The sequence below is a fragment of the Zalophus californianus genome, chromosome 10, assembly GCF_009762305.2.
Source record: "Zalophus californianus isolate mZalCal1 chromosome 10, mZalCal1.pri.v2, whole genome shotgun sequence".
Classification (NCBI taxonomy): Eukaryota; Metazoa; Chordata; class Mammalia; order Carnivora; family Otariidae; genus Zalophus; species Zalophus californianus.
Genome location: NC_045604.1, coordinates 83123311 through 83149103, shown reverse-complemented (window position 1 = coordinate 83149103; position 25793 = coordinate 83123311). Strand labels below are relative to the sequence as shown.

The 25793-nt window shown below is 51.3% G+C and overlaps 1 protein-coding gene across 1 annotated transcript in view; it reads right to left on the bottom strand.

Moving 5' to 3' along the window:
- XYLT1 (xylosyltransferase 1) overlaps positions 1-25793 on the bottom strand; it is a 290901-nt gene that overhangs the window by 37783 nt on the left and 227325 nt on the right. Inside the window, exon 6 of the mRNA XM_027611201.2 lies at positions 2055-2135. Coding sequence (XP_027467002.2) covers positions 2055-2135 — 81 coding nt within the window. The remainder of the gene's footprint in view (positions 1-2054; positions 2136-25793) is intronic.

The following is a 25793-nucleotide window of genomic DNA, read 5'->3' as shown; positions in this document are numbered from 1 at the left end:
GCCCGTGATTTTAACCTCTGTGCTATCCCCGGTCCCAAGCCCAGGGCCTAGAAATAGTGGAGAGAGAATAAATACTGACTAGGCTGGCATACTACTAGGGCGGACGTAATTCAGACCCAGGTCTATCAAGGTATGATGGGCTCCTTTCTCAGGATGCGACTACGCACCAAACGTGTTATTACAAGGTTACCTGGAGGGGAGGGGAAGAAGGGTCTTCATTCTCTACCTAAGGGCCTAGACACCACCATCTGGGCCAGTTTTGATAACGAACACCTGCATGGAATCTTGTTCAGCTCAGCCTTGCTCCACCTGGGCTTTGGGGCCAGAGAACTGGGTTCAAATTCTAGCACTTACCAGTTGTGTAACCTTGGCAAAATCATTTGGACTCCGAAAGACCCCCTTGCTTCTCCTGACAGATGGGGATAGTAATTCTTATTTTGCACTGAATGGCTCTAAGAAGATCCTGCAGGAAAAGGGTCAGTGGAGCGGGGCACTTACTAGGAACACAACGCCCAGGGGCTATAATTCTTCCATGTCTACCCCAGGCCTCTCTACCCTTTGCGGCTGGAACATGCTCATCTGGGCTGATTTACAAAGCATCCTCAAGTCAGGGCTGGGGGGTGGCGGAGCTCCTTCTAAACATTAAAAAAAAAAAAAAAATGCAGGCTGCCAGTAGGATAGGAGCAATCTTTCAAGAGCTGGATGAAATCAGAGTTAGAATTTTAGAAATGACACAACGAAGGAGTCTGGGTTTACATATGGAGAGCTTGGGAGATGGAGCTCACTGCTTACATTCTGCCCCTCCCGTGCCATGGGTAACTGGGTGAGCGGAGCTCCAGAGCCAGCCAAAACGACGCCTCCGTCAGCCCTGGCAGAGAACACCTGAAGCACAGATTGCAAACCGAAAGGCCACTGGGGGAGCTAAGTAGGGAAGGGGGACAGGTGAGGCCCGCAGTGACCTGGAGGACGCAGGCTTCATGTAGGACCCGGGGGAGAGCCTCCAATGAAAAAACTCAGGCCCAGAGTGAGTGGACACCGGGCGGGGTCTTTTAAGAGGAGCTGAAATGTGAATGTGCCTGGGAAACATTGCTATTTTTACACGCGGCTATTCATTTTCAAATGAAGCACTTGAATTAAAGCAAAACAAAACCAAACCACCGCGAGGCCCAAACAAAACACAGGAAGGCGCTCAAATTATCCCATGTGCGGGCAGGTTATGGTCTGCGTTCAGCGCTAGGAAAAAACCTCCAGCACGTCAGAGTGATCCGGGGCTGGGTTTTTGTTAGGGGTGAGGCCGGTCCTGTGATCTCCCCTACAGGGGGCGCTCGAGACTGAATCCCTTCTAGCTGATCTCTGGCCAGAGATGTAGATGTGGCTCAGAGCTGTTTGGCCTCACTCATTCTAGGTGAGTGAGGTGCAATGGATTCAGATCGTGCTTCTGGTGCCTCGAGCCCCTGCCCCGTGTCTTGGGTGGCAAGAGTGAGGCACTGGCTTGGGCACGGGGTAGAAGTCAGGATATTTGAGCTCAACTCCATGCCGGCGAGAGACTCTTTCTCCCTCTGAAGTAAATTCCATGAGAACGGGGATTTTTGTCTTGTTCACCTCTAGAAGGGTGCCTGGCACGTGTTTGGCATGGGGCAAATATTTGCTGAATGACTGGCTGACCAGTGATGGCCCCACGTCACTCACCCGATGAACTGAGGCCATGGCTTCAACTAGGGGCCTCGGTCTTCCCACCAATAAAGTGGGGATTAGCCACAGCTGCCCTACTTACCTCAAAGGGTTGCCGTAATGAGATAAACAAACTCAGGAAAAGTGCTCGGAAAAAAAGGTGTAAAGGGCTAACACGCGAGGAGACGCATTTACTATTATTCGGGTCCTTGGCTAACATGAGAGACCAATTCAGATCTTAGGTGAAAGAGGCCATGTGAGCCATGCCTTTCTCCATCTACTTTCTCTGGCTGCATCAAACCAGTCTGGAAGGAAGCCCCAAATGAGCACTTGGATTTTCATTTCCATCTTGCACAAGGGTGGGGGGTGATAGGATGTACTACCTTGCATTGTCCCGGCCGTGTGACTTCAGGAAATTCATATCTCGGTATCGGGAGAGAAATGCCACCAGCTGGTCATTTGTCCTGTGGAAACAAACCAAGAGGAAGGTCAGAGTCCTCCAGAGACCATGGACTTACCATACTATGTTAAAAAGGACTATTAGTGTGTGTGTATCCTACATGTTCCATAGTCTGTGAACTCTTTGAGGGTAAGCATGGTGCCCCAGCTGTTTTAGAATCTCCAGTGCCCAGCACTGGGCTTGGCAAACATGAAGTCATCGGTTGCAGTGCGATGCCAGATACTTAGCAACCTCAGGGCCTTTGCACCTGCTGTGCCTGGGAAATTCTGCCTTGTCTCTTTCCAGGTCTGGCTTGTTGTTATGTCATCCGGGTCTCCTTCCAAATGTCACCTCTTCAGAGAGGCCCTTTCTGGCCACCCAACCTAAAGTAGCATCTGCCTCCCCCACCTTCACCTTCATCACATCGCTCTGTGTCCATTACTGAGTGTTAAATTTGCTGATATTATGATGTAAGCTCCATGAAGGCAGAGCCTAGTGGGACTTGCTCCTCCCTGGCACCCAGTAGGAGCTACATTAGCTTGTTGTTGGATGAAGGAATACCAAGTCCTCAAAACCCACTGGGCTACTGACTGAGTGAGCTTCGAAAAATATGAAGCGTGAGCCAAACAGATGACGTCGTTCCCAGCATTGTTATCCCAAATTTATCGCCATCAGTCTCGGAACCCGCAGTGTAGTCACAGCTAATCGGCTTGTGCACACAGCTGTGACCGTATTTTAAAAGGCAGTCACACGGGTCTCCATCTGCCCGAAATGCAGTCGTCTCTTCTGCTGAATAGACCCAAACAGGTAAACGGTGCTGGATTTTTACTTCAGAAGGAAAGGGTTAACCACTGTTTCAAAGCGGGGGACAGGACGGAAGCAGTAGAAAGGAAGGCCGTCCTTGGGCAGAGAATGGAGGCCACCGGACCTTTGGGAGGCAGGTGGGTGCCTCAGAAAGCAATACCTGGGCTCTCGAAGCAGAAGGGTCTGGAGACAGATCCCAGCTCCACTCCTGACCCAGCTGTGTGTCCAAGGGTGAGTAACTGAACCTCGGGGCGTCGGGAGGAGGGCTTCTCTGAACTCCCCTGGCTGCCCAGCAGATAGCAGGCTCTCTGTGCCTACAGAGCGAACGGATAACTGGGTGCACTAAAAGAGCATATAGTAGGTGTGCAATAAATGCAAGGTGCTCTCTCCTTCCACCTCCCCACCGTCTGGTCTGAGCGGCCCCCACCCGGCACCCCTCCTTCATGTCCCTGCAACTCCCTACAGCCACCGCCAGCCCCTGTTCCGTGATTGGATGACTCACGGTGACCAACTCATAATTCCGGTGGAGGGGGCACCAAGCGGTTAAGAGGCGCTGCAGTGAAAACATCCTACCCCTGAACTAAACCCCGACTCATAGCCAGCCCATTCTAGCGGCGGCCGAGAAGCCCCTTGTCTGCACGGAGGTCCATCTGCTACGCACGCAGCAAGCCAAGCCCCGCGGGGGCGCACAAGGGTGAATCCCAGGGATGCAGACAAAAGGCGAACCCCACGTGTCTGCAAAATGGTGCGTTTCCTGTGTGGACAACCGTGCCCGCATGCTGCAAGGGAAAGCCCGTGTGCCTCCTACCAAGTTATGGGGCAGCTGTGGGCACAGGCCCTCTCGAAGTTGCCGGGAGAAATGAGACCATACCAAAAAAAAGAAAGCGCTGTCTCTTTCCAAACCGTAAGGAGGCCCATTCCCTCTCCACGTCTTAGCAGTTCCTATTTACCAACCCCCTCGCCACTCTGCGACAGTTCATTATTGTCGTCCTGATGAATACGGAGACAAGTTAACCTCTGAATGGGTCCCTGGCAGCGGGAATAATAAATAGGGCCTCTCAGCGGCCTCAGGGGGAGGATTGGAGGGGCTGGGCCGGGGCTCCGGGGGCTCCCAGGGTCAGCGGCCGCAGCTCCATTTGGCAACCCCAGAAAGCGCCTTTCAGGGCCCTGAGCTGGGGCCATTTTCACATTTACTGCTTCACCGAGTCCCCATCTGACGGGGATGAATAGGCATTTAGCGAATTTACTTAGCGATGCTTCCACATGAAATCGTCTCAAAAGATGACATCTTGGGGGGGGGGTAGTGCCCAGGGAGGGGGCTGTGGATTCCAGGCCTGGAGCTGGGGGTAAGGCTGCCTTTCAAAGCAAAGCGCTGTGTGCCTGGCTTGGCCGGACTGGCAGGGCGAGGGGACCCCCGCGTCCCCCTCCATGGGAGCCCCCAGCCCCCTCCCTCTCCCTCTCCTTCAGAGTAGAAAGCCTGATCGGCATGCCAGAGCCCATCTCCCCAGCCCTTCTTCAAGGGGACATGCAATTTGGCTGGGGCCCACATTTTCCTGTTGTTGCTTTCGGTGGCCTGTCTATAATTGCCTACATAATCTTTAGTTCCCCTTGGATAATGAAGAGTTTGCGATCTGCTGACATTTTACGCAGTCCCAGCCTCTCTCTCTCCCTCTCCCCACCACATCCACTTCTCACTCCTCCCTTCTGGTGGAGTCATTTGCCAAGTGGCTCCCGCAGCTCGTCACCTGTGCCTGCCTCTACAATTTCCTTCCACCTTTCGTGGAAATCATTAGAAGCCATGTTTCTTTGTCCATGCCCATTCCTCGGATTCAGGATAGTGACTCTGGGCCCATCACTGGCAGCCTTCAGAGCCACTGGGATGTCTTTGCAGAAATATGCAAACAAGTAAAAGTTAAAATAAATGATTTATTTTAATAAGGAAGGGATTTATTTCAATAAATAAATTTGCTGTCATATAAATACACTTATTGGAACCGTGTGAAAATCTCTGTTGGAATCAATCAACAAAAGAACCGATAAAAAGAGCTCTCAAACCATGACCATTTATGAAATGCCCACCGTGCCTGAGACCCTGGGGCAGACTTTTGCCACATTTTATTGCATTTGAATATTCACAAAGACTCTCTGAGTTGTGAGTTTGTGAGACTCTCTGAGTTCTGAGATGTGAGTTTCATTCCCATTTTGCAGATGGGCAACTGAGGCTCAGAGAAGCCACTGCTTAGTGATCAGAACCTGGTTCCAAATGTCAAAGCCCATCATGCCCCTCGCTACAAGACCACTTCCACAACTGAATGAGGGAACGAATGAACGAGGGAGGGAACGAATGAATGAAGGAGCTCCATCCCCGGTGGAAGTGCTCCGATGCCTCCCCACTCAAAGCCTGATCTTTGGATGAACAGCACCAGCCTGCCGCTATTAGAAATGCAGCATCTCAGGCTCCGCCCAAGACCTACTGAGTCAAAACTGGCTCTCTAACGAGATTCCCAGGGGATGCGTGCCCTTTAAAGTTTAAGAGGTGCTGCTTTTAGTGAGGCATGGATATGGTAGTTAATTCTCTTCCTCTTTCCTTCTTCATCTTCTCCCCAAGGCCTGTTCCTGAAAGCCCGGACTTGCAGCCAGTTACTTTCATCTCGGTAAGCCTCAGGTGTTGGGATTATTCAATAAAGTAATGCACGTAAGACCTGGGCAGGTATCACTGGGCATACAGTAAGCCCTTGATAAATGTTAGCTGTTATTTCATGGTATTATTACCATCCTGAATATCAGAAGCTGAAGACATTTCAAGCTGGAGACAGGAGGATAATGACCCAACCAGATTTGAACTTGGAAAGCTTTCTGTGCGTAAGACCCAGGGGATGTCCCTGCAGAGCGTGGCTGGGGAAATGCCCCATAGAAGGGACTTGTCCCCATTCTTCCAGCTGGTGTCAGCGTTAGGATGGCTCCCAGAGGGCCACCTCAACATTCTGTATGTCTAAGATGCTTCATGGCTCTGGGCATGAGGATGCATAGGACGAGGGGGCATGGTTCAGCTCAGGTCCTTCCAGGGGGCAGGGTGTGGAGGGGACGGGGCCGGCCCAGCCTCCACTTGGAGAAAGCACACACAGAACCAACTGAACTGCTCTACATCCTTCCCGCCCCCCATGCTGTGGGCCAGAACCCCCTGTCTGATATAGGGTGCTGGGAAGAGCCTGGCAGAGGCTCGAGAGTACTGCTAAGGCAAAAGTGAAGCCTAAGAGTTTTCGTGAATGTGAGGATTCAGGACTTCTGACCCCCGATGCCGCCGGGTACGTGCAAACCCCAGAGGGCCCCAGATCGAGCTCTCGTGGATGCAGTGGGTGGGCCACGTGAGCAGACACGTGTACGCGTGGCAGGGAACGGAGGACTGTGGCACTGGGCAAGCCAGGGGTGGTGTGTTTGGAGGCACCTGCCATCTGAGCACAGGATTACTGAATTTCCCCAGCTTCTTCCCCCTAGCATCTCATCCACACAGTTGTCTTATAGATATGCTCCATTTAAACAGTTCTTTAGCTGTACCCTGTGCAACGGTATTTGTAGTATCTGATGTACTTTTTTCCCAGTCTTAAATTGCGGTAAAATACACAGAACATAAAATTTGCCATCTTAACCATTTTAAATGTATACAGTTCAGGCGTATGAAGTACATTCGTACAGTTCTGCAAAGCATCACCAGCATCTATCTCCGGAACGCTTTTCATCTCGCGAAACTCCATCTCTGAAACCTGGAAACAAGAGCTCCCCATGTCCTCACTGCTCCCAGCCCCTGGGAACCAGCATTCTACATCCCGTCTCTGTGAACAAGTTCATAGAGGAGTCAAACTCCAAGAACCCCATGTAAGTGGGACCCATCCGGTATTTGTCTTTTTGTGATGTTCTCAGGGTACAATCCATGTCATAGCAAGTGTCAGAAATTTCCTTTTGAGGCTGAGTCGTTCTGATATACTGTTTATGTTTTTTTCCGGTTTCACATGAGAACCAATAATGACTACATGTCTGTGTACCTCCTAAAGCACCTGGGCCACCAGGGGCATATGGAGGGCGGTCAACTGTCCTGGTTGGGTGTCCAGGACACAGATGTTTTAGTTTTATAATCAGCTGGTCCTGGGAAAACCAACCTGAGCTGGTGGCATCTGGGTCTGTGGGATGTCATACTCTATCCTTTTTTTAAAAATTTTTTTAAAAGATTTAAAAAAATTATTTGACAGAAAGGTAGCGAGAGCGTAGCACAAGCAGTGGGAGAGGGAGAAACAGAGCAGACCCGCTGCTGAGGAGGGAGCCTGATGTGGGGCTCGATCCCAGGCACCAGGATCATGACCTGAGCTGAAGGCAGACGCTTAACTGACTGAGCCACCCAGACGTCCCATACTCCGTCCTTTTATGAGGAGCCCAAGAGTAGAAAAAACCAGGAGGGGTGGGGAAGGCCAAATGTAACCCTTTCCTATGCTTCTAAAATTCGCGTTCCCCAGCTTTGTCCGCAGCAAGACAGAGAAGAGCAAGAACGAGAGTAACCAGAGCATCTAACACTCAAGGGCCTACGATGGGGGCTCCTCTCCTCAGCACTCTGCATGTTAACCCACTCAGTCCTCGTGACGACCCTATGAAGCAGATGCTCTACTACTCACATTCATTTTTATTACATAAATGGGAACGTGTATGTCCATGGCTTTTTCATGCACTGATCTAGGCCGCGCATCTGTCTAATCAGCACGTACAAGTAGACTTCATCCTTCTAACAGCTACACGGAATCCTACGGAATGGACACAGACAATCCCTTAGTGATGGACCTTTAGGGTGTTTGAACCCCCACCCCTCACTTACAGATACTATGCCTATGAGCCTCGCATCCTTGCATATTTATCTTTCCATACTTGAGTAGGATAGATTTCGGTAGGATTAAACTCCCAGATGTGGAAGTGTTTATGCAAAAGGCACTTGTCAGTCTCTCTTTGCTTTTATAGAAAGACATACTGCACAGACAGGCTACTCCTAGAGTCAAGGGTGGGGCTCGCAGCCCTGCCCCGGCTGGCTCCCAGGGGTGTGGGGAGGGAGAAGGAAATTGCAAAGTGATGGTGGGGGGGCTGTCCTGGGGAGGCCGGTGGGCTTCTTGGGCAGGCTGGCCAGGCCTGGCAGGGCCTTTCTGGCTTCCCTACGATAGCAACAACCAGTGGGACGCAAATGAGCCTCTGTCAAGCAGCAAGGAGTGTGTGTGTGTGTTGGGGGGGGGGGGGTTGCCCAGAACTATCCAGTGCCCAGGGCAGCTGCTGCAGCTGGTGCCATCTGTCTGTTAATAGCACAGGGATTTTCAACACGGGCACCTTGGACAACACTCTTCAGGGCCTGGTTATAGTTGTGAGATGAGCAGGCATTGGGTCTCATTCTGTTCTGTTCCTCCAGGACCTGATACGTGGTGGATGTTCAGCAAATACTCACTGGCATGCTTAACAAATATCCAAGCGGACCACTGGTGTGCAGGGCATGTGGGTGCAGGGCCCAGCACAGTGCCTGCCCTGCGGGAGGGGCTCCATCATTCCCTTGTCTATCCATGCCTTTGCCCACCTCTTTTCCTCTCTACCAAAAATGCTCCTCCCTGTATCTTTGAACTGGGGGGGATGTGGGGCCATGAAGCCCACCCAGGGCAGGAGAAAACACTTAGTAACAATCACAGGAACCTTGCCCGAGTTGCCTACAAAGGGTTAAGTGCTCCTCCCCCTTTCATCCAACAACTACCCCATCAAGTTGATGCATGAATAAAGTGGAACACAAAGAGATTTAAGGGCTTGGCCAACGTCTTCTGGGGCAGGTGGAGTGCCGACTCAGACCTGGGCACTCCAGGTCCACAGCCCGGGCTCTGCAATCCTGCTCTCCTCATGGCCCATCAGCTTTAGGAGTCTGCTCTGTTTCTTTAGAACAAGAGCCACGAAATAAGCGCGAGAAATGACAGCCACTTTCTGAGGCCTCCTACTTCCTTTCGAAGGGACAGTCCTTGAACACGGGCTGCACGTCAGGAGGTGACCCAGACAAAGCCTCCTGTCCTGGGTCTGGGGCCTTTCTGCTCTGCTCGTCTAAAATCTGAGCCCTGGCCACTGATTTCCTCTTGCCCCATTCCAGCTCACAAACGGATTCACACCCATTTTTCCATGTGGCTTATTTCTTTTTGGGTGTGTGTGTTGTGGGGGAGTGGGGGGAGACCCTGCCATTGCTCCGTTGGCCACCCTCCAAGCAGGTTATGCTTGGACCTTATGGAAGTCCTCTTGTCTGCTAGCACATCTCTCTGGAAGGCCAGAATTCCAGAACAAGAAAGGAAGGTCAAGTTCACAGTTCTCTAAAGAAGAGTCAAGAGCAAAAAAAACTTTGGAGACAAAAAAAGGGGAGTCCCTGATTTGCATACAGCCAAAGCTTACAGTGAGACCAGTTTTCTTGAGATACAGGAGAAAATGTATGGAAAAAGCTAGACACTGTAGATCTTCCTGGTCCCCATGGACAAAATTACAGCCACAGTTGGGCACCCAAGGAGGAGTGATCTGGATAAAATGCTGCCCCAGCTTTCGGATTCCACTCTAAGCCATCCTCTGGAAAGCAGTCACAGGATCTTTCTAGAACATAAGTCTGATCGTATCTCCTCTCTATTTAATATCCTTCAGTGGCTCTTCATCACATGCAGGACAATGTCCTAACTCCTTAGCAAGGTGTACAAAGTGGTTTGAGAGCTGGCTTGCCTGCCCAGTCTTTGGGGTTATTTGAAGGTTTCTAGGTGTTCTGTGCCTCCTCATAACTGTGACCTGGAAAACTCCAAAACTTTGCTCTCCTGGAAACATGGTTTCTTACCTCTCGGATAGGTCAGGTGCCAGCTACCTGAAACAGCAGCGGATAAGGCAGTTATGGTCCCTGTCCCCTAGAAGCACACGAGATCGTGGGGAAGGCAGACAAATAGGTAGATTCTTGGGATATGGGGTGACATGCCAGGTGAGATAGAGCACAGAGCCTCCTGGAGACACCGGGGAGCAGCTCTTCTCCACACAGGCAGGCAGGCAGGCTAAACTAGAGAACCACCTGGCTAATAAAACTCAATCACTTTTGATTGGATTTATCTTTTTGTTACTGGTGAAAATGATGCAGAATTAAAACACGCTTATGGCGTTTGCAGGAACTGGCAAACCATTTTTCAAACCCTCAACGCTCTCACAGAGCACTTGGAAGACACACATTTTTCATTTGAAACATACATAAGCCATTCTAAGAGGCAGGTTATCTGAGGCTCCATCAGCCATCAGCAGGAACTCTTAACATGTCAGCCCTTCCTGCAGACGGCTGTAATGGAAAGGTAACTGACAAGCATCAGCACCCGAGGCCATTCCCGATCCTGGGACACTGCTGCAGTCATGAATGGGGAGCTGCATTGCCATTCAGCCTTGTGTGTGAGCGCGCGCGCGCGCACGCGCGCGCATGGGGTCTATCTGATTGTATTTTAATTTTCTGAAATCTGGTTGTCCTCAGATGCCACCAGACATCTCAAATGAGCAGAACATTTGGCTAACCAATTTCCGCATCCCCTTACAATGACTGATTACAGCCACTTATTTGATTTGCTTTTTTGGGGGGGTGGGGCAAGAGGAGGCCCGCTGTGAATGACAAAGATTGAATCTTAAAAGCAGAGGTGATGTAAGCGAGAAATCCACATCTTTGTCACAATGAGAGCTGAGTTCAGAGATTTCTCCCTGATCTTTGCCACTTTGTTTCTGTTTGATGTTGAGCAAGTTCCTGGAGCTGGCTGAGCCTCTGTTTTCTAATCTGCAAAATGGGGATAAAAATGGTATCTGAGCTGACTGTGTGCTGCGGGAACGGCACCCACAGTGCCCGGCCTGTGGCCGGTGCTCAGTGTATGGAAGCGCTCAGCAGGAAGTTCCCATACCCGTTGCTTAGAAATGCCAGAGGAAGGGCATGCCCACCACCTGTCACACCTACATCCTTTCATCCTCCAAGCCTGTGAGCCTAGCACGCCTCTAAGTTATGTATGTTCAAGTCCCTTGTCTGGAAGCTACCCCGGGACAGGAAACTTGTCTGATTCATCTCTATTTCCCCCAGCGTCCGACACAGGCCTGAAACATAGTTCTAGCAGCTTGGTGCCTCGTTCTCTTTCCCAGTCCCCTTGCTCATTTCTGAGTGGCTCAGAGAAACTGCTGAGCCCACGTGTGCTGCATTCCAGGAGGGCCTTTGTTCCCTATGATGGGGACTACCCTTCCTTTACCTTTGCCTATTCAGCTCCGGCTTGTCTTCGTAAGAACTGGCCCAGCGTCAGTTCAACTGAACAGGCGGGAGTACAAATGGGCACTAGACTGAACTGAACCATATTGATAAGCTCATCTTTCCCCTCTGTGTGTAAGGCTGAGATTTTTTTTCCACTATTCCACACTCCCCTGGGTTTGTGCAAAGGACGGCTTTGACCTACAGTAATAATGTACCTATTCCAGTTTCACCAGATGGGTGTCCCTAACGCACCAACGATGAACATGTCAGTATGTGGAGTGGTTAAAATAATGAGACCTGAGACCAGAGAATTGTAGGTTCAAGTCCTGGTTCTACCACTTACTAGCTGGGTGGCCTCGGACAGGTGATTTCTGCCATTTGAAGCTCTTTCTCCTCATCTTTAAAACTGAGGATGACAATGCCTACACTTCATCGGGTTGCTGCAAGGATTAAATGAAGTGAGAGGATATTCAGTGTTGCCTGCAACTGAAAAGTCCAGGCTGATACGGATGCTGGATGCTGGTACTAGGAGCGGGATGATGAATGGTGGGCAGAGGAAAGCAACAGACACAGAGAATGGGTAACCTAGCCCACAGAATGCTACAATGTAGCTATTGTTCCTACTGCTGTCCTAATTATTTTTACTTCTCCCCAACTAGGTTCTATATTCTGCAGGGAGTAGGATGTTACAAAGATCTCCGCCCCTAGAACTTCAGGGTCAGGTGGGTTCCAATTTTGGCCCCAGGGCGGGCCTGAGCTCAAAGGACAGCAGACTGTCGCCGATCACCTTGGGCAGCCTGCCAGGTTCACTAGCCTGTCTGGGCTGGAACAAGGTCAAAATGCACTGCAACGCAAAAGAGAAGCCACACACTCTGCTACAGAAAAACAAAGCCATAGCCACCTCTGCAAACCTCAAGGGGACACAGAGTCTTGGCTCGAGAGACTGAGGACATACTGCATGTAGTATATTTTTTCCTCTGTAGATTCTAAGCCTGTGTGTCTATTTCACAGGGTTGATGAGAAATTATACAAGACATCAGGCTGTTTAAACAAAGGACACAGGCTCTGAGGTAGTTACGTGGCAGTTCTTAGAGACAGAAAACTTGCGACATGTTCTAAAAGAGAATTTAGCCTACAGATCAGCGGTTCTGATACTGTGCCTGGCGGCAGCCCTAGACGCCACTGAGCTGGTGGGACCTCAGGATGGCTCACTTGAGATTTTGCCAGAGTGGAGGCACCGTCACCTACTTTCCACATGGGGTCAAGTTTCAACTGGGAGTAAAAGGTTTAGTAGCTTAACAATAAAAGTTCGAACATGATGAAGGAAGATGACCAATTCAGATTCCAATTTTGCGGGGGTGGGGAGGGCAGAGGATAGCATATGACCACCACTCTGTAGCAGGACTGGCTGAGCTCTGCGCTCACTAGACGGCCTGACCTTGGGCAGGAACACCCTCGTGGAACAGCCCTCTTGCCTTCTGAGCAATGGGCATCCCGACGGGACACATTCTGTAGAGCGGTCTTGAAGATAAGAGAATGATGCTCAGCATGTCGGCTGGGCACTTAGCACAGGCGTGTGCTCAGGGTTAGGGTAGGTATGAGCCGTTGTTACTGTTGGGGCTGTGAATTACATTTCCTTTCTCCTTCTCTCCCTCCCTCCCTTCCTCCATTTTCCTTCTGTACATTTTTGAGCATCTCCTAAGTGCCCAAAATTGTGTTGAGTTCAGACGTTAGACACGAATTCAGCTTTTTAAACCCCTGGAATCACTTCGAGTTGCATGCACCTGTTTCAACGGGGGTAACTTAAGCCCTGGTTTTATCTGACTATACATGAGCACAGGCTTCCAGCTCCTTGGGTTAAGGTCATTCGTTAACAGGTATTCCTGAAGTATTTGCTCAGAGGTAATACCTTGCTCCTTCTCCCCTGGTCTTCCTATAGTCACTGATAGAGGGTTTCTTAAGAAAGAAAAAAATTTAATGTCATCTGTGACTATTCTGAACACCCGCTCACATAGGTGCTGCTACGAGTTCATTGATCACTGATAAAATATGTGCCAGTGCTGGTCCTTCAATATTTACAATATTTATTTGGATTGTAAAAGAGGATTATGTTGTAATTTATAAAACAGGATGCACGCCAGGTGGGAGCAGGTCTGTTTTGTTCACATCACTATATCCTCATTCATTCAGTCAGCAAATATTAATGTTAGCTACTACATGTCAGGTACTGTTCTAGATGCTGGAGGAACAGTGATGATTGAGAACCAAGTCCCTATGAGAATTGGTTGCTGGTGTCTCAAGGCATCCACCGTATATCTTGGATTAGCTTCTCGCCTATGCATCACGAATGATACTAGTTATGAAGCATCCTTGCAGGAATTAGGAAAGAGCCATTCTGATCATTTTCTGTGTTCTGAGGTTCTGATGAGGAACCCCCATTCAGAAAGGCTTGGCCAGCACAATATCTGGCACCTAACAGTTGCTTAATACCTACAGGGACAGACGTTGAATGGAATCCCAAAGTCTGTGCCAGGTTCCCGAAGTGGAATTTACAAATGCATATATGAATCCCTTTCACACTAAGGCAGATACACGGGCAGGTACTTGAGTATCAGAGCCAAGTGAGTGACAGCCAGATGTGCCACGGTTCCGTATCAGGTGACCTGGTTTTGAAGCCTGCCATGTGATCTTGCAAGTCACTTCATCCCGAGCCTCAGTGTTCTTGTCTGAGTTGGGCAGAGAATCGATGAGATCATGTGTATGAAGGCTGAGCCCCGGACCTGGCACATACAGAGTGCTTGACTATCCCAGAGCACTTGTTACTGATTCCCTCCAAGGGATGGACAAGGAGGGCCGGCTTCCCTAGGACCCCTACACTGCAGCATAGACTCAGCAGGTGTTTCCCTGGGGGGTGGGGGGAAGCCAAGCCCTTGGGACGCTGACACGGCCCAAGAGCTTGAGAACAAAGCCAAGACCAACCTCTCTCTCTGTTTGGTTCCCTTGCTGGCCCCCAAAGGGCTGAGGTCGGCCAAAAAAGGAAACCCTCAGAAGCCAGAAACCCTCTTTTCCTACTTTATCTTTCTATTCTTTCTTCCTTTTCTCTGTCAGACAGTTGAACCGCATACATTAAAAAGTCACCATAACACCCAGAAGAACTGAAAACAGGTGTTCAAACAAAAACTTCTATGTAAATATTCAGAGCAGCACTATTCACAGTAGTCAAAAGGAGGAAACAATCCAAATGCCCACTGAGGGATGAATGGATAAACCAAATGTGGTATATCCATACAATGGAATATTATTCAGCCATAAAACAGAATGAGATATGGACACCTGCCACCATGTGGACAGACCTTGCAAACATTATGCTAAATGACACAAGGCAGGCACAAAAGACTACATATTACATGATTCCATTCATATGAAATATCCAGGACGGGGAGATGCATGGACAATGGTGATTGCCAGGGCCTAGGGACAGGGTGGAAATAAAGAGCAACTGCTTACTGGCCGCGGAGTTTCCTTTGGGGATGATTAAAATGTCCGGTGCTGGAGTATTGGCTGGTTGCACAACACTGTGAATGCACGAAATGTCTGTCACTCATGGTGATTTCTATCAGTTGAACCCCAGTATCTCAAAAGGAAAAAGGGGTCATCATAACATAGGTAGAATACCACCGTGCTTGGTGTCTCGTAAACATTCCATACACACCGTGCATTTATCCTCCCAACTTCTCTGGAAGGTGAGCATTAGCTCCATTTTACAACGGACAAACCGAGCTTCCCCAAGCTTGGCTAGCTTACCCAGGAACAGTGTTGCTGCTAGCTACTGAGGACAGACCTCATGTGCTCCAGGAACCTGAGACGTATCCCCTCGCATCTGCCTTCCCGACAACCTCATATGGTAGGTACTACTGTTATCGTCCACTTTGCACATGAGGAAGGACCGAGAAGTTACATGACCTGCGCCAGCTGAGACAGAGGCAGGGCTGTGCACCGGGCCGCCTGACCTCAGAGCCCCAGGGCTGCAACCTAGAGGCTTAGCCATGGAAACTGAGGGAAGGTGGACAGCACAGCGTCTACCTCCGGCCCTGTTCATGGAACACGGGGACAGCTTACTTACCTGCCACACGACATCAAGAGATCACTTGGGGGGCGCCTGGGCGGCTCAGTCGGTTAAGCGTCTGCCTTTAGCTCAGGTCATGATCCCAGGGTCCTGGGATCGAGCCCCACATCAGGCTCCTTGCTCAGCGGGGGAGCCTGCTTCTCCCTCTGCCTGCTGCTCCCCCTGCTTGTGCGCACACTCTCTCTCTCAAATATATAAATAAAACTTAAAAAAAAATAAAAAGAGCTTGCTTGGGATTCGGACCCTCTCTAGGCTGTTGGGAAGCCAGCAGGCAGCCAGACAAGTGTGGACCATCCCTTGGCCTGCTGGGCCTCCCCATGGCCCACCGCCCCCCGGGGCCCGTGCTGGCACCTCCAGGTAAGGGGAGAAGCGGCGGAGTCAATTTGAGGATTTATGAGAACCCACCACGGCTCATTGTTCTTCTGAGATTGACTCTCTGGTGCTTTGGAATGTTTTCCATTTTCATGGTGGGGAAATCTGAAAACGCCTCCGGCTGAGAGAAATAAGTCAAGACAAAACCTTGCCACTGGTCTTCAGTCGAGGAACAAGCTCAGAGACGCTTTGAATACTTGTGCAAGTGGAGGACAAGGGACACGCGATCGGCGAGCCTTCCGCCACCCAGAGATAAATGACCGCGGGCTCGGTGGCCCGGGGTCGCTGCAGGGGATGGCCGCTGACCAGTCGTTTGCTCCTTCAGTGCTCCCGGTGGGGAAGGCTTGCTGAGCTCCCGCTTTGTGCCAGGTGCTGCGCCAGGCACTAGAGACACAGCCTCAGCAAAAGAGCTGTCACTTCTGCACTTGTGCAGCTGGCAACCTGGTCAACTGGCCAGGGTAGGTCAAACTATTGTCCTGATTTATTGAGCACCTGCTCTGAGTCTGGCGAGGCCCTTCAAATTCTACAGCTTAATCCTCACCGTGAAGGCTGAGGCAGGTGAGCGTGATGCTTTCCATGTTCCAGGTGAGAAGGCCAAGGTGTGCAAAGGATGAACCACTTGCCCAAGGTTTCAGGGCCGGTACGTGGAGCGGCTGGATTGGGACTCTGCTGAGTCCCCAGGCCCACACTTGTGATCTGTCTGCTACACTGCCCGATGGCCTGAGCCCCAAAACTCCTACCAAACAGAATGGAGAGGGGGTTTCTAGGTCCAACTCCAGTTTACAGCTGTAAGTCCCTTCTCACACCCTGTCCACATAAGCCTCTCTTCACTTGATGTACAGTCCATGTTCCCTCATGCCTCAGGGCCTTCGCACAAGCAGCCCTCTCCACCTGGAACACTCGCCCCTCCCCACCCCCCCCCCCACCCCCCGCGGCCACAGTTTTCATCCAGTTAATTCCTTCTCTGCTTTCCACTCTAGGCTCAGAGACACTTCTCCAGGGGAGCTTTCTCTGACTCCCTAGAAGGGAAATGGTTGTATGCATGGTGATTTCCTGTATATATGGATGTAAACTTCCTTCCTAACAGTGTCATGAAGACCTGATGATTTAATGGTCAAATCTCTGGTGGCAGAGATGTTAACTACCCTATTGGTAGCTGTAACCCCAGATCCTTTCAAACGTCTAGTACACTGTAGGTTTCCACAAGTGTGTACTGACTGACTGACTGTAGGAATGAATGAGTCAATCAATCGTGAGGTCCTAAAGCTGTTATTTCATGAGAAGGCATTTCGTGGTCATCATCTTGGTTAAAAATGTCTTTCTCAATCGAAACCGCAACCCACGGCAGACTCACGAGACACATTACAGAAAGGGAGCCCAGACACCTCTAGGTGGGGAACTGGACCCACAAGATCAACCAGATTTCCAGAAGGCATCACAAGTACACGTGCCTAGTTGCTCCGGGCAATCTCGGAGAATTAACTGGCACTGGGGCACTCTTCAGCAACTTGCCAGGTCACCCAAGTAAAGATAAATGAGTCTTGTGCTTTCTGGGGGAGTAAGAAGCAGGGTAAACACTGAAATCAATGAGTCTTGGGATTCAATGTCATTAACCTTTTTGATTCAGATCGAGGAAGGTGGCGCAGCATGAATTACAGTGCTAACGGGCACAAGGTATTTCTGACGGGTTTATACTGAGGAGGCTGGATGGTAAGAAGGTACGGTCTTCTCTGGCTGACAAATACTACGGGGGGGGGGCGGGGGGGGCCCTGCTGGAGAGGCCTATAGTCATGGAGGACCCCTGTGTGAACAAACTGCCCATCCCCTCCCAGCTGGCCTGGTCAGGTGACGCTGAGGACTGAGCTCCCTTTCATACCTTGCCTTCCACCTCAAGTTGAAGACTGGTAAGCCATGCAGGTGGAAAAGTAAGGTAAAAGGGGGGTTGCTGTTTTAGGTCAAGTTCAGCTACCCAGCGCTGGGTGCGAGTCCAGGCCAGGGTCTGGAGGAAGTTCCCAGAAGCCCTTCACAATCTCTACCACTCTCCCTCCATCCAGGGTCATGAAGTCTGAAGCGCAGAGTGGGTCACAAGCTGGTACCTGGGTTGGCAGGGTCACTGGAGGTGATAGAGAAAGGCCACGCGTGGGAAGACGGGTGGTGGGTGAGTGGGTAGATGCGGAAGGAGTTTGCAACTGTTGAAACGAGTGTTCCGGGCAGGGCCATTATCTGAATTGTGGGAGATGCGGCAGAACGGCGTAGAACACGGGTCTGTGAACTGTGGTCTGCCACCTGCTTTTGTCCATGTGGTTTCATGGGAACGGAGTCATGCCTATTGGTTTACGTGTGGTCTATGGCTGACCTGTCGCTTGGGCAGAACTGTGTCATCGTGACAGAGAGCGTTCAGCCCGCAACACTGTAATGTTCACTATCTGGCTCTTTATAAAAATGTTGATTGACCCTTGCCATTATGTTTCTCTCTCTGTGTGGTCATTCATACACCTTCCTCACCACTGTTTGCCACGCCCTCCTTATAACGTGTCTTCCCGGCCCACCCTCCTCTTTCCACACTGTCTTTTCGCTGGGACACATTGCTACCTGACCTACTATCCACTTGCTTATCTACTGTCTCTCCCCCTCACTGGCATTGGGGTGCCTCAACAGTAATGTGCTTTATTTCCTGCTGTATCCCAGCACCCAGAAAACTGCCCGGCATACAGCAGGCACTCAATAAATATTTGTGGAATGACTGAAGAGCCACCTACCCTGTGTATATTTGCTTTAACATTTTCTTATTTAGATCAACTATATATATATATATATATATATATATATATATATATATATATATATATATATATATATATATATTTCTTTTCTTTTTTTAATTAAGCAGGCTCCATGCCCAGCGCAAAGCCCAACATGGGGCTTGAACTCACAACTGTGAAATCAAGACCTGAGCCAAGATCAAGCCGGTTGCTCAACCGACTGCACCATCCAGGTGCCCCTAGATCAACTATATTTTTAAAGAAAATTGCAGCTTCAGAAATCTGGGATGTATTAGGTCTTCCTAAATACTAACACCATCAGAAATGTCTGCATACCAGTTTAAATCATCTTGCACACCGCCAGTGGTCTGTGGATCAGACTTGGGAAGCCCGGGCTTGTGGCTGAGGACATGAGCGGGTTTAGGCCTGAGCTCCATCGTAATAGTGGGCAAGCCCCGGTCCCTTCTCTCTCTAATGGGGATGTGGAAGGTCCCACCTCATCTGGCGGCCAAGATGTTCACTGAGATCGGGGAAGCGCTCGGCCCAGTACCCTGCCCCCACTCAGCATGGGACGCACAGGGGCAGGGACACTTGGCAGAGGGGCGTGTCCCCGTAGGTCTCTCTCCCACCTGCAGCTGCCGCTCCCAGTGAACGGAGCCTGGCTTGGACACCGCCCCACCACATCCCGGCAAAACAATTTGGATTAATGGACTATTTAGCTGTAGGTGTCCAGAGAATGCATTGTTTAAAGTAACTTGTTAGAAACTTCCCCAGGGTGGCCAACTTTTAAACAAAGATTGACTCTGTAATCAAAAACTGCTTGGCCTTAAACCACATTCCAGCATCCCAAAGAGCACAATAACACTGAGAAAGGGGTGGCAATGTTTGTGCCCCTGGCTGGCTTTGCCAAGTAATGTTGACTGATGAACACAATTAAATTGCACCGGGGAGAATCCTTCTCTGGAGGAACAAAGGACACGGGAGATGTGCGGCGGCTCTTGGGGGCATGATTTCCGTTCCTACATCCACAAGGGAACACAACACTGATGTCGGAGTCCACTGGGAGCCTCAGCCTGGGAAAACTGGCTGGCACCACCAGCTGACCCCCTCTTTTCCCATCCTCCACTTGCTGATGAGCTGCTGTTATGGGCAATGGACCAGGGTCAGAATCGGGGTTCCCGATGCTCCTTCTGGAATGCATGGGGCTTTTTCACTTCAGATGGACGGGGGCAAAGGATGCAGGGGGCAAGTCGGCCTCGGCTTCTTTCCGGGACACGATCCCCCAGGCTGTGGACCGAGCCGGATGTCCGAGTCACTCTGACCCCCGCCTGGGGGCCTCGCAGCGGCCATGAGGTTGGCCAGAGGCAGACTAATTGAGCCTGCGGAGAGGGTCTGTGGCGGGGAGTGAGGATGGTGAAGAGGTTTAGGGGTAGAACTATGAAGGAACATTCCAACCTGAAACTTGAGGGAGATTTTGCAGCTGTACTGACTCGAGAGTAAGCAGACTGGAGAAGGACGGGCTGTTTCAGCCCACTGAGGTCAAGGGCCTGATAAACACTAAGGGGCTTTTCAACCAGCCTTGTAGGAGGGAAGGGAGATGGGGGCGATGCACCCAAACGTGGCTCAGCTCAAGGCGACGGCCTTCGTAACTCCTGTTCACAAGCGCATTTCTCAAAGGCATGTGTGCGCGCTCTCTCTGGGTCTGCATCTCTATAGCAGGACCAGGGCACAGAGATGGAAAATCGAGGAGAGAAGAAAGTGACCACAAAAAAGGCCAGACCATGTTTTTTTGGTCTAGAATTAAGAACTGCCCAGGATGTCTAGCTTTCCTAACACTAAGAGAACAACTTCCTGAGCACCTGTAATGAATGCCCAGCTCTGGATTAGGTCCTGTGTTTCAGTAGCTCTCATCTTTACGATGACCCTTTGAGGAAATCACTGTGGGCAAGGGGGTTCTGGTTGGCTCCCCAGAACGGGCCCCCGTCTGCCCATCTCCTTCCTAGGTTCACCCAAAGGGGGGACCAACTGATGGTATGATTCATCAGCGCCGGAGAGATTGCCTGGGCATGGTTTCCAGGGGCTGGGTGACCATCCAGTGGAAGCCCCCCCGACCCTTGCATTTCACTACCGTGTCTCCTGTTTCTTGCCTCAAACCTCCGCTGCACCTGACGCCTTAGGGTCACAATGAGTCACATTTTGCTCTCCTGCCTCTTCCATTCAAGCAACTGGGAGGATGCAGTACGCTAAGGTCTCCCTGGCAGACTGGGCCATCTCTCTCTCTCTCTCTCTCTCTCTCTCTCTCTCTCTCTCTCTCCTCTGTGCCCCTCAGCAGGGCTGAGCATCCTGGTCCTGACCTGCAGATGGTGGTAGGGATGAACACGAGGCTCTGCAGAGGCGCCAGGCTGGGCTCTAACCCGGCTGCTTGTCAGAGAGCTTGCAGAGCTGGACACAAGGCAGGGCTTGGATTCCTACGTGGCCACCGTCCCTCACGTGGCTCCCTGACATGTAACATTAACGTCTCCCTCTTACAGGAGAGAAAACCGAGACTCGGCAAGGTTGCAGTCACCTGCCTCAAGATGATACAGCTAGTAGGGGACAGAGACAAGACTCAAGTCCAGGTCGGGCTGATACCACAGGGCCACGCATGTGCCCTTGGCGGAGTGGGCAATGGTGCAGAAAATGCCCGCGTTGGTTGGGTCTTGCCGTGGAACAAGTGTGAGCATTTGGAGGGACAGCAGCCATTCTTTCTGAATTATGCTTGCTTGAGGCTAACATTTAAATGAGTGAGAATGCCATCAGGCACCGCAGTCCAGCAGTTTGGGGAAGAGTCTAAAGACTGAGATCGGGAGGGCAGAGGATTATAAAGGAATTGGAAAGCCGGGGCTGTCCCAGCTAATGCAGGACAGCTGGTTCCTCGGTCCACGTCTGGAGCCAACAGGACTGGTGGAGCCCCGGGCTTCTACTGGCCAGAGAGGGAGAGGGCCCCTCTGCACCTGGGACTACTCTAGCCATGGTGGTCACGTGGTGGGGTCCATGCTCTTGACAGACTGGCCTTTTCCCCTGGGGGCAACTGCCCGTGGACCACGCTGGCCAACCTCGTGCAGCAGAAAGCATGCTGCACTTGGGAGTCACTGAACCTGCGTTCAAATCCTGGCTTGGCCACTGCCAAGCTGTGTGACCTTGGGCCAGTCACTCGAACCTGCTGAGCGTCGTGCCCTTCTCTGCACGCCCCGTGCCCCATCCCATACGGCGGGGACTAAAGCAGACAGTGATTGGGTTCTCAGCAGCTGCCGCTTGCAGATGACCCTGGATTTGGGCTCTGGTGTGCACGCTGCTCTCTTGGGTCCTGGACACTGCTGCCTCCTGGACTCTCTTCCAGATGGAGAGAACATGGATTTAGACAGAGGGACGAGGAGGAGAGCTTCATTCCCGCGCTGCCCAGTGGGTGCACTAGGACCTGCCGGTGGAGAACTCAGGTCTCTTCTTCCCCTCCGCTGATCAAAGAAGCATGGGCTCAAACCCTGGCTCTGATCCCCACCGGCTGTGAGACATGGGACAAATTCCTCAACTACCCTCGGCCTCAGTTTCTTCACCTGTAGGATGGGATGCAGCCACAGCGTCTGCCTTCTGGGGTTGGCGTTCAGATAACACATTGGCCAGGGACCCCCTGGATGGCACGTGCCACGAAACGCTAGCTGGCACGATTAGCTACCGGAGTCTGGCAGATCCTGAAGGGTTTTCCCAGACATCTACTTGGAGCGTCCACTCCTGACTGCTTTCAATGCTGGGCAATGACTCCAAGTGGCAGCAAGAGGGAGGGAGGAGATACAGCAGTAAAATCCACAAGTTTCCATCTGCCTCCCCAGTGACTGGATCTTAACCCCATCCCTTGGGCCTGTCTCATCCAAAACCTCTGCGGTCATCAATAAAAAGCGAGTGGAAACACCCCTCCCTTATTCCACTTGACCTCTGAAGACATGCTGTCCCTCCAGGTTGCCCTTGAGACTCATCTTCCCCTGCAGTTAGATGGGGTGGGCGGTGGACCACCCCGGGCTCACAGCCAAATCCCCCAGGTGCACTTGGATGCACCTGGAGCACCCGAGAATGCACACCGCCCTGCTGTTGGCCACTGGTGCGCAAGCCACATACATGAAGGCTTTGCTTTCCCGACAAGCAAACATGCTCAGTGCACTGGGCAGGAGGATGCCCAGGGTGGAAAATTTCCCATCCCCGGAGACACACAAAAAGCTGCTGCCAAAAGGAAGGAGAACTCTGAGCTCTTGGGAGGCAAGCATTAGCAAGAAAATACATGACAAAATTCAAAAATGCACAGACTGGGATCTGGCGAAACCATGGGACTGGCAGAGGATGGAGGCCGTGTTTGTTTCGGAACTGGTAGCACCACTCTCTCCCATTTTGTTAAGGACACTGCGGCTCTCTCTAGTGGAAGTATTTCTGCCTGTGACACAAATGTAAGGCCCGTGGAGGCAGGGGTTTTGGTTGCTCTGGCTCACTACTGCACCTTGAGCATCTAGGACTAGGCTGCTTGATATGCTATTTGTTTATATTTAAATTAAAACCAAACCACGTTTAAAATTTGGTTCCTCCGCCCCACAGGGCGCATCTCAAGCTCTCTGTCTTTTTTTTTTTTTAAGTTTCATTTCAAGCCCCTACTAGCCACATGTGGCTAGTGGCTACTGCACGGGAGGGCACAGCCAAAGAACATTCCCATCACCGGACAAAGCTCCACGGCACTGTGCAGCCTGTCACTGCCTGGCATCTAGAAGGATCTCAGCACATGTTGAATCGATGAGTGAACAACCAAAGTCCTCTACTGTCTGTGGGCCAAAGAATGTAGGACTCAAGATAAAACCGACTCTCTTCCCCAGGACTCTGAATTTTTTTTTTTTTTTTTTTCAGTAATGAAAGAATGGGAAAACGAACAAAACAGCAATATGGCTGGAATGTATTTGAGCCAAACGGCGGCCTCCCTTGGGTGAAACAGCCACATCATTCTTGCCTTTTCCCTGCCACTTTCCTATCCTTCCAAGAACGTCCTTCCTTATCTGCGGCAGCAAAGACGGTGTTCTAAACCGATATGACCACTCTTGGCTTCCTAAAGAGCCTCGGTGCTTTTCCCCCAAGTCCCAGGAGAACTGCAAGCACTCGGGCCTCACTCCGTTCGTCTGGCGGATGCTCTAGGTCAGTCCTGGCCCCCCAGAGAGCCCGAAGGGCTGTCCGACCTCAGATATAGCTCAGGAGACCCAGAACCGCTCACAAGAGAGAAGCTGACAGCGTTTCTGCAAAGACAGGCATGTGCTCTGTCAGGCTGAAAAGTAACAGGGCTGAGGAAATGATTATTTTGCTACTAGATGCAAACAAAACTGTTACCAGCATAATTACTGGTGTGTTTTCCAGTTTCCTTGTGAACAACAGCCTGAGAAGGTACACCCTTTCTGACTCACACGGTATCTGGGCAGAGCTTTCCTTGGATGGTGTCCCACCAGGGTTTGAGGGTCTTAGAGGACGTGCATCTCTGAACATCCAAAGAAGAGAAGTGGCTGGATGTTGAGAAAGTGGCCACCAAGAAAGACGGACACACCCAAAGCCCTAGGTGTTTGCCGCCCCCCCTCCCCCGCCCCCGATAGGACTTCCTGCCAAGTACTTAGGCTAATGTATTTTCCAGCAAAGCATTTACCTTCCTATTTATTACGGTGATTAAGCGACTACGTCTGTGTCTCTCCTAGATCAGGGGTTTGCAACTCTTGCTGTGTACGCCAACCACCTGGTGAGCTTGAAAAAATACACAGATTCTTGCTTCCCACATGGAGTTCACATTCAACTTGTCTGGGTGGGGTCGTGATATTTTAAAGAACCTGATATATACATACATATTACATATATTTTTTTAAAGTAGGCTCCACGCCCAGCAGGGAGCCCAACGCCGGGCTTGAACTCATGACCCTGAGATCAAGAGCCAGACGCTTAACCGACTGAACCACCCAGGTCCCCCTAAAGAACCCGACTTTTTAAAGGTATTTTGAGAAAACGTCCAAGAACCAACGTGGACCCCTGACTACCCATCGAGAACTGTCCTGGCTGTGGCAGGGACCCTGTCCGTCTTGCTGCCTGCCATACCCACGGGCCCGGTGTGTGGTAGGTGCCCATGAAATAATTGCTGAACGAAGGACTGGAGAATACCAGTTCCATCCCAGCACGGAGGGCGAGAGGACAGTCTGTGCAAGAGCTGCCTTCGGAGTGGGTTCTAGATGCTGCCGGAGCCCGAGGATGGCCCCACCCCCTCCCGCAGGGCAGATGCATCCTGCGCTCGGCCCGGCAAGGGGCCATGGGAGGCTGTCCTGGGCTGAAAGGGCATCCACCTCCCCCAAATTCCCATCCAAAATAAGGTCATCAGAAAGTGACCTTATTTGGAAACGGGGGTTTGTAGAGGCAATTAGTTAAGAGGAGGTCATACTGGATTCAGGTGGGCCCTAAACCCAGTGACCGGTGTGCCCATAACAGGGGCATGTGGAGGGAGAGAGACAGATAGGACGGAAGACTCAACGAGGACGGATGCAGAGAATGGTGTGAGCGTCTGCAAGGCAAGGAGCACTACGGGCGGCTGCATCCGCCGGAAGTGAGAGGCCGCAAGGGAGGACTCTCCCCTGGAGGCTGCAGAGGGAGCATGGCCCTGCCGACACCCTTTCAGACTTCCCGCCTCCAGAACTGTAAGGTCATGGAGGTGGTTGCAAGCCACCCCGTCGGTGGGAATTTCTCTCGAAGCCCGCAGGTAACTAGGACAGAGCTAACTCTATGGACAGAAGAGGCAGGTGGGCAGGGGAAGGAAGATGGGCCCAGGCCTGGCAAGTCTCCCCGTGGGCCTCTCCAAACTCTGCTTCCTTCCCTCCTGGCCTCCATGGCTCTGCTCTCCCTTACTGCCCTTCTCTCTCATTCCTGGACCGCACTTGGCTCTTCCCTGCCCCAGGGACCTTGCATATGCTGTTCCCTTTGCCTGATAACCTCCACTCCTGTTTTTTTCATAGTGGCCCCCCTTTCAGGACGTGGCTTAAACACACTCTTTAGAGGCAGTTGATCTACCCTGACCACTCAAGTAGGACCCTTCTTACTCTCCATCACGACGCCCGGTCATTATTGAATTTATAGGATCTCCATTTCTCCCATAGATTGTAAACTCGGGGGACGAGTGAGGCCCTTGTGCTCAGCCTGGGCTCAGCAAGGTCGGGATATGTGAGCTGCATGCTTGCTTGAGTGCTTCCAGAAGGGGGTGGGGGCCACTGCTTTGCCAGATGGCCTTGAAGCTCCAAGCCCATTTTC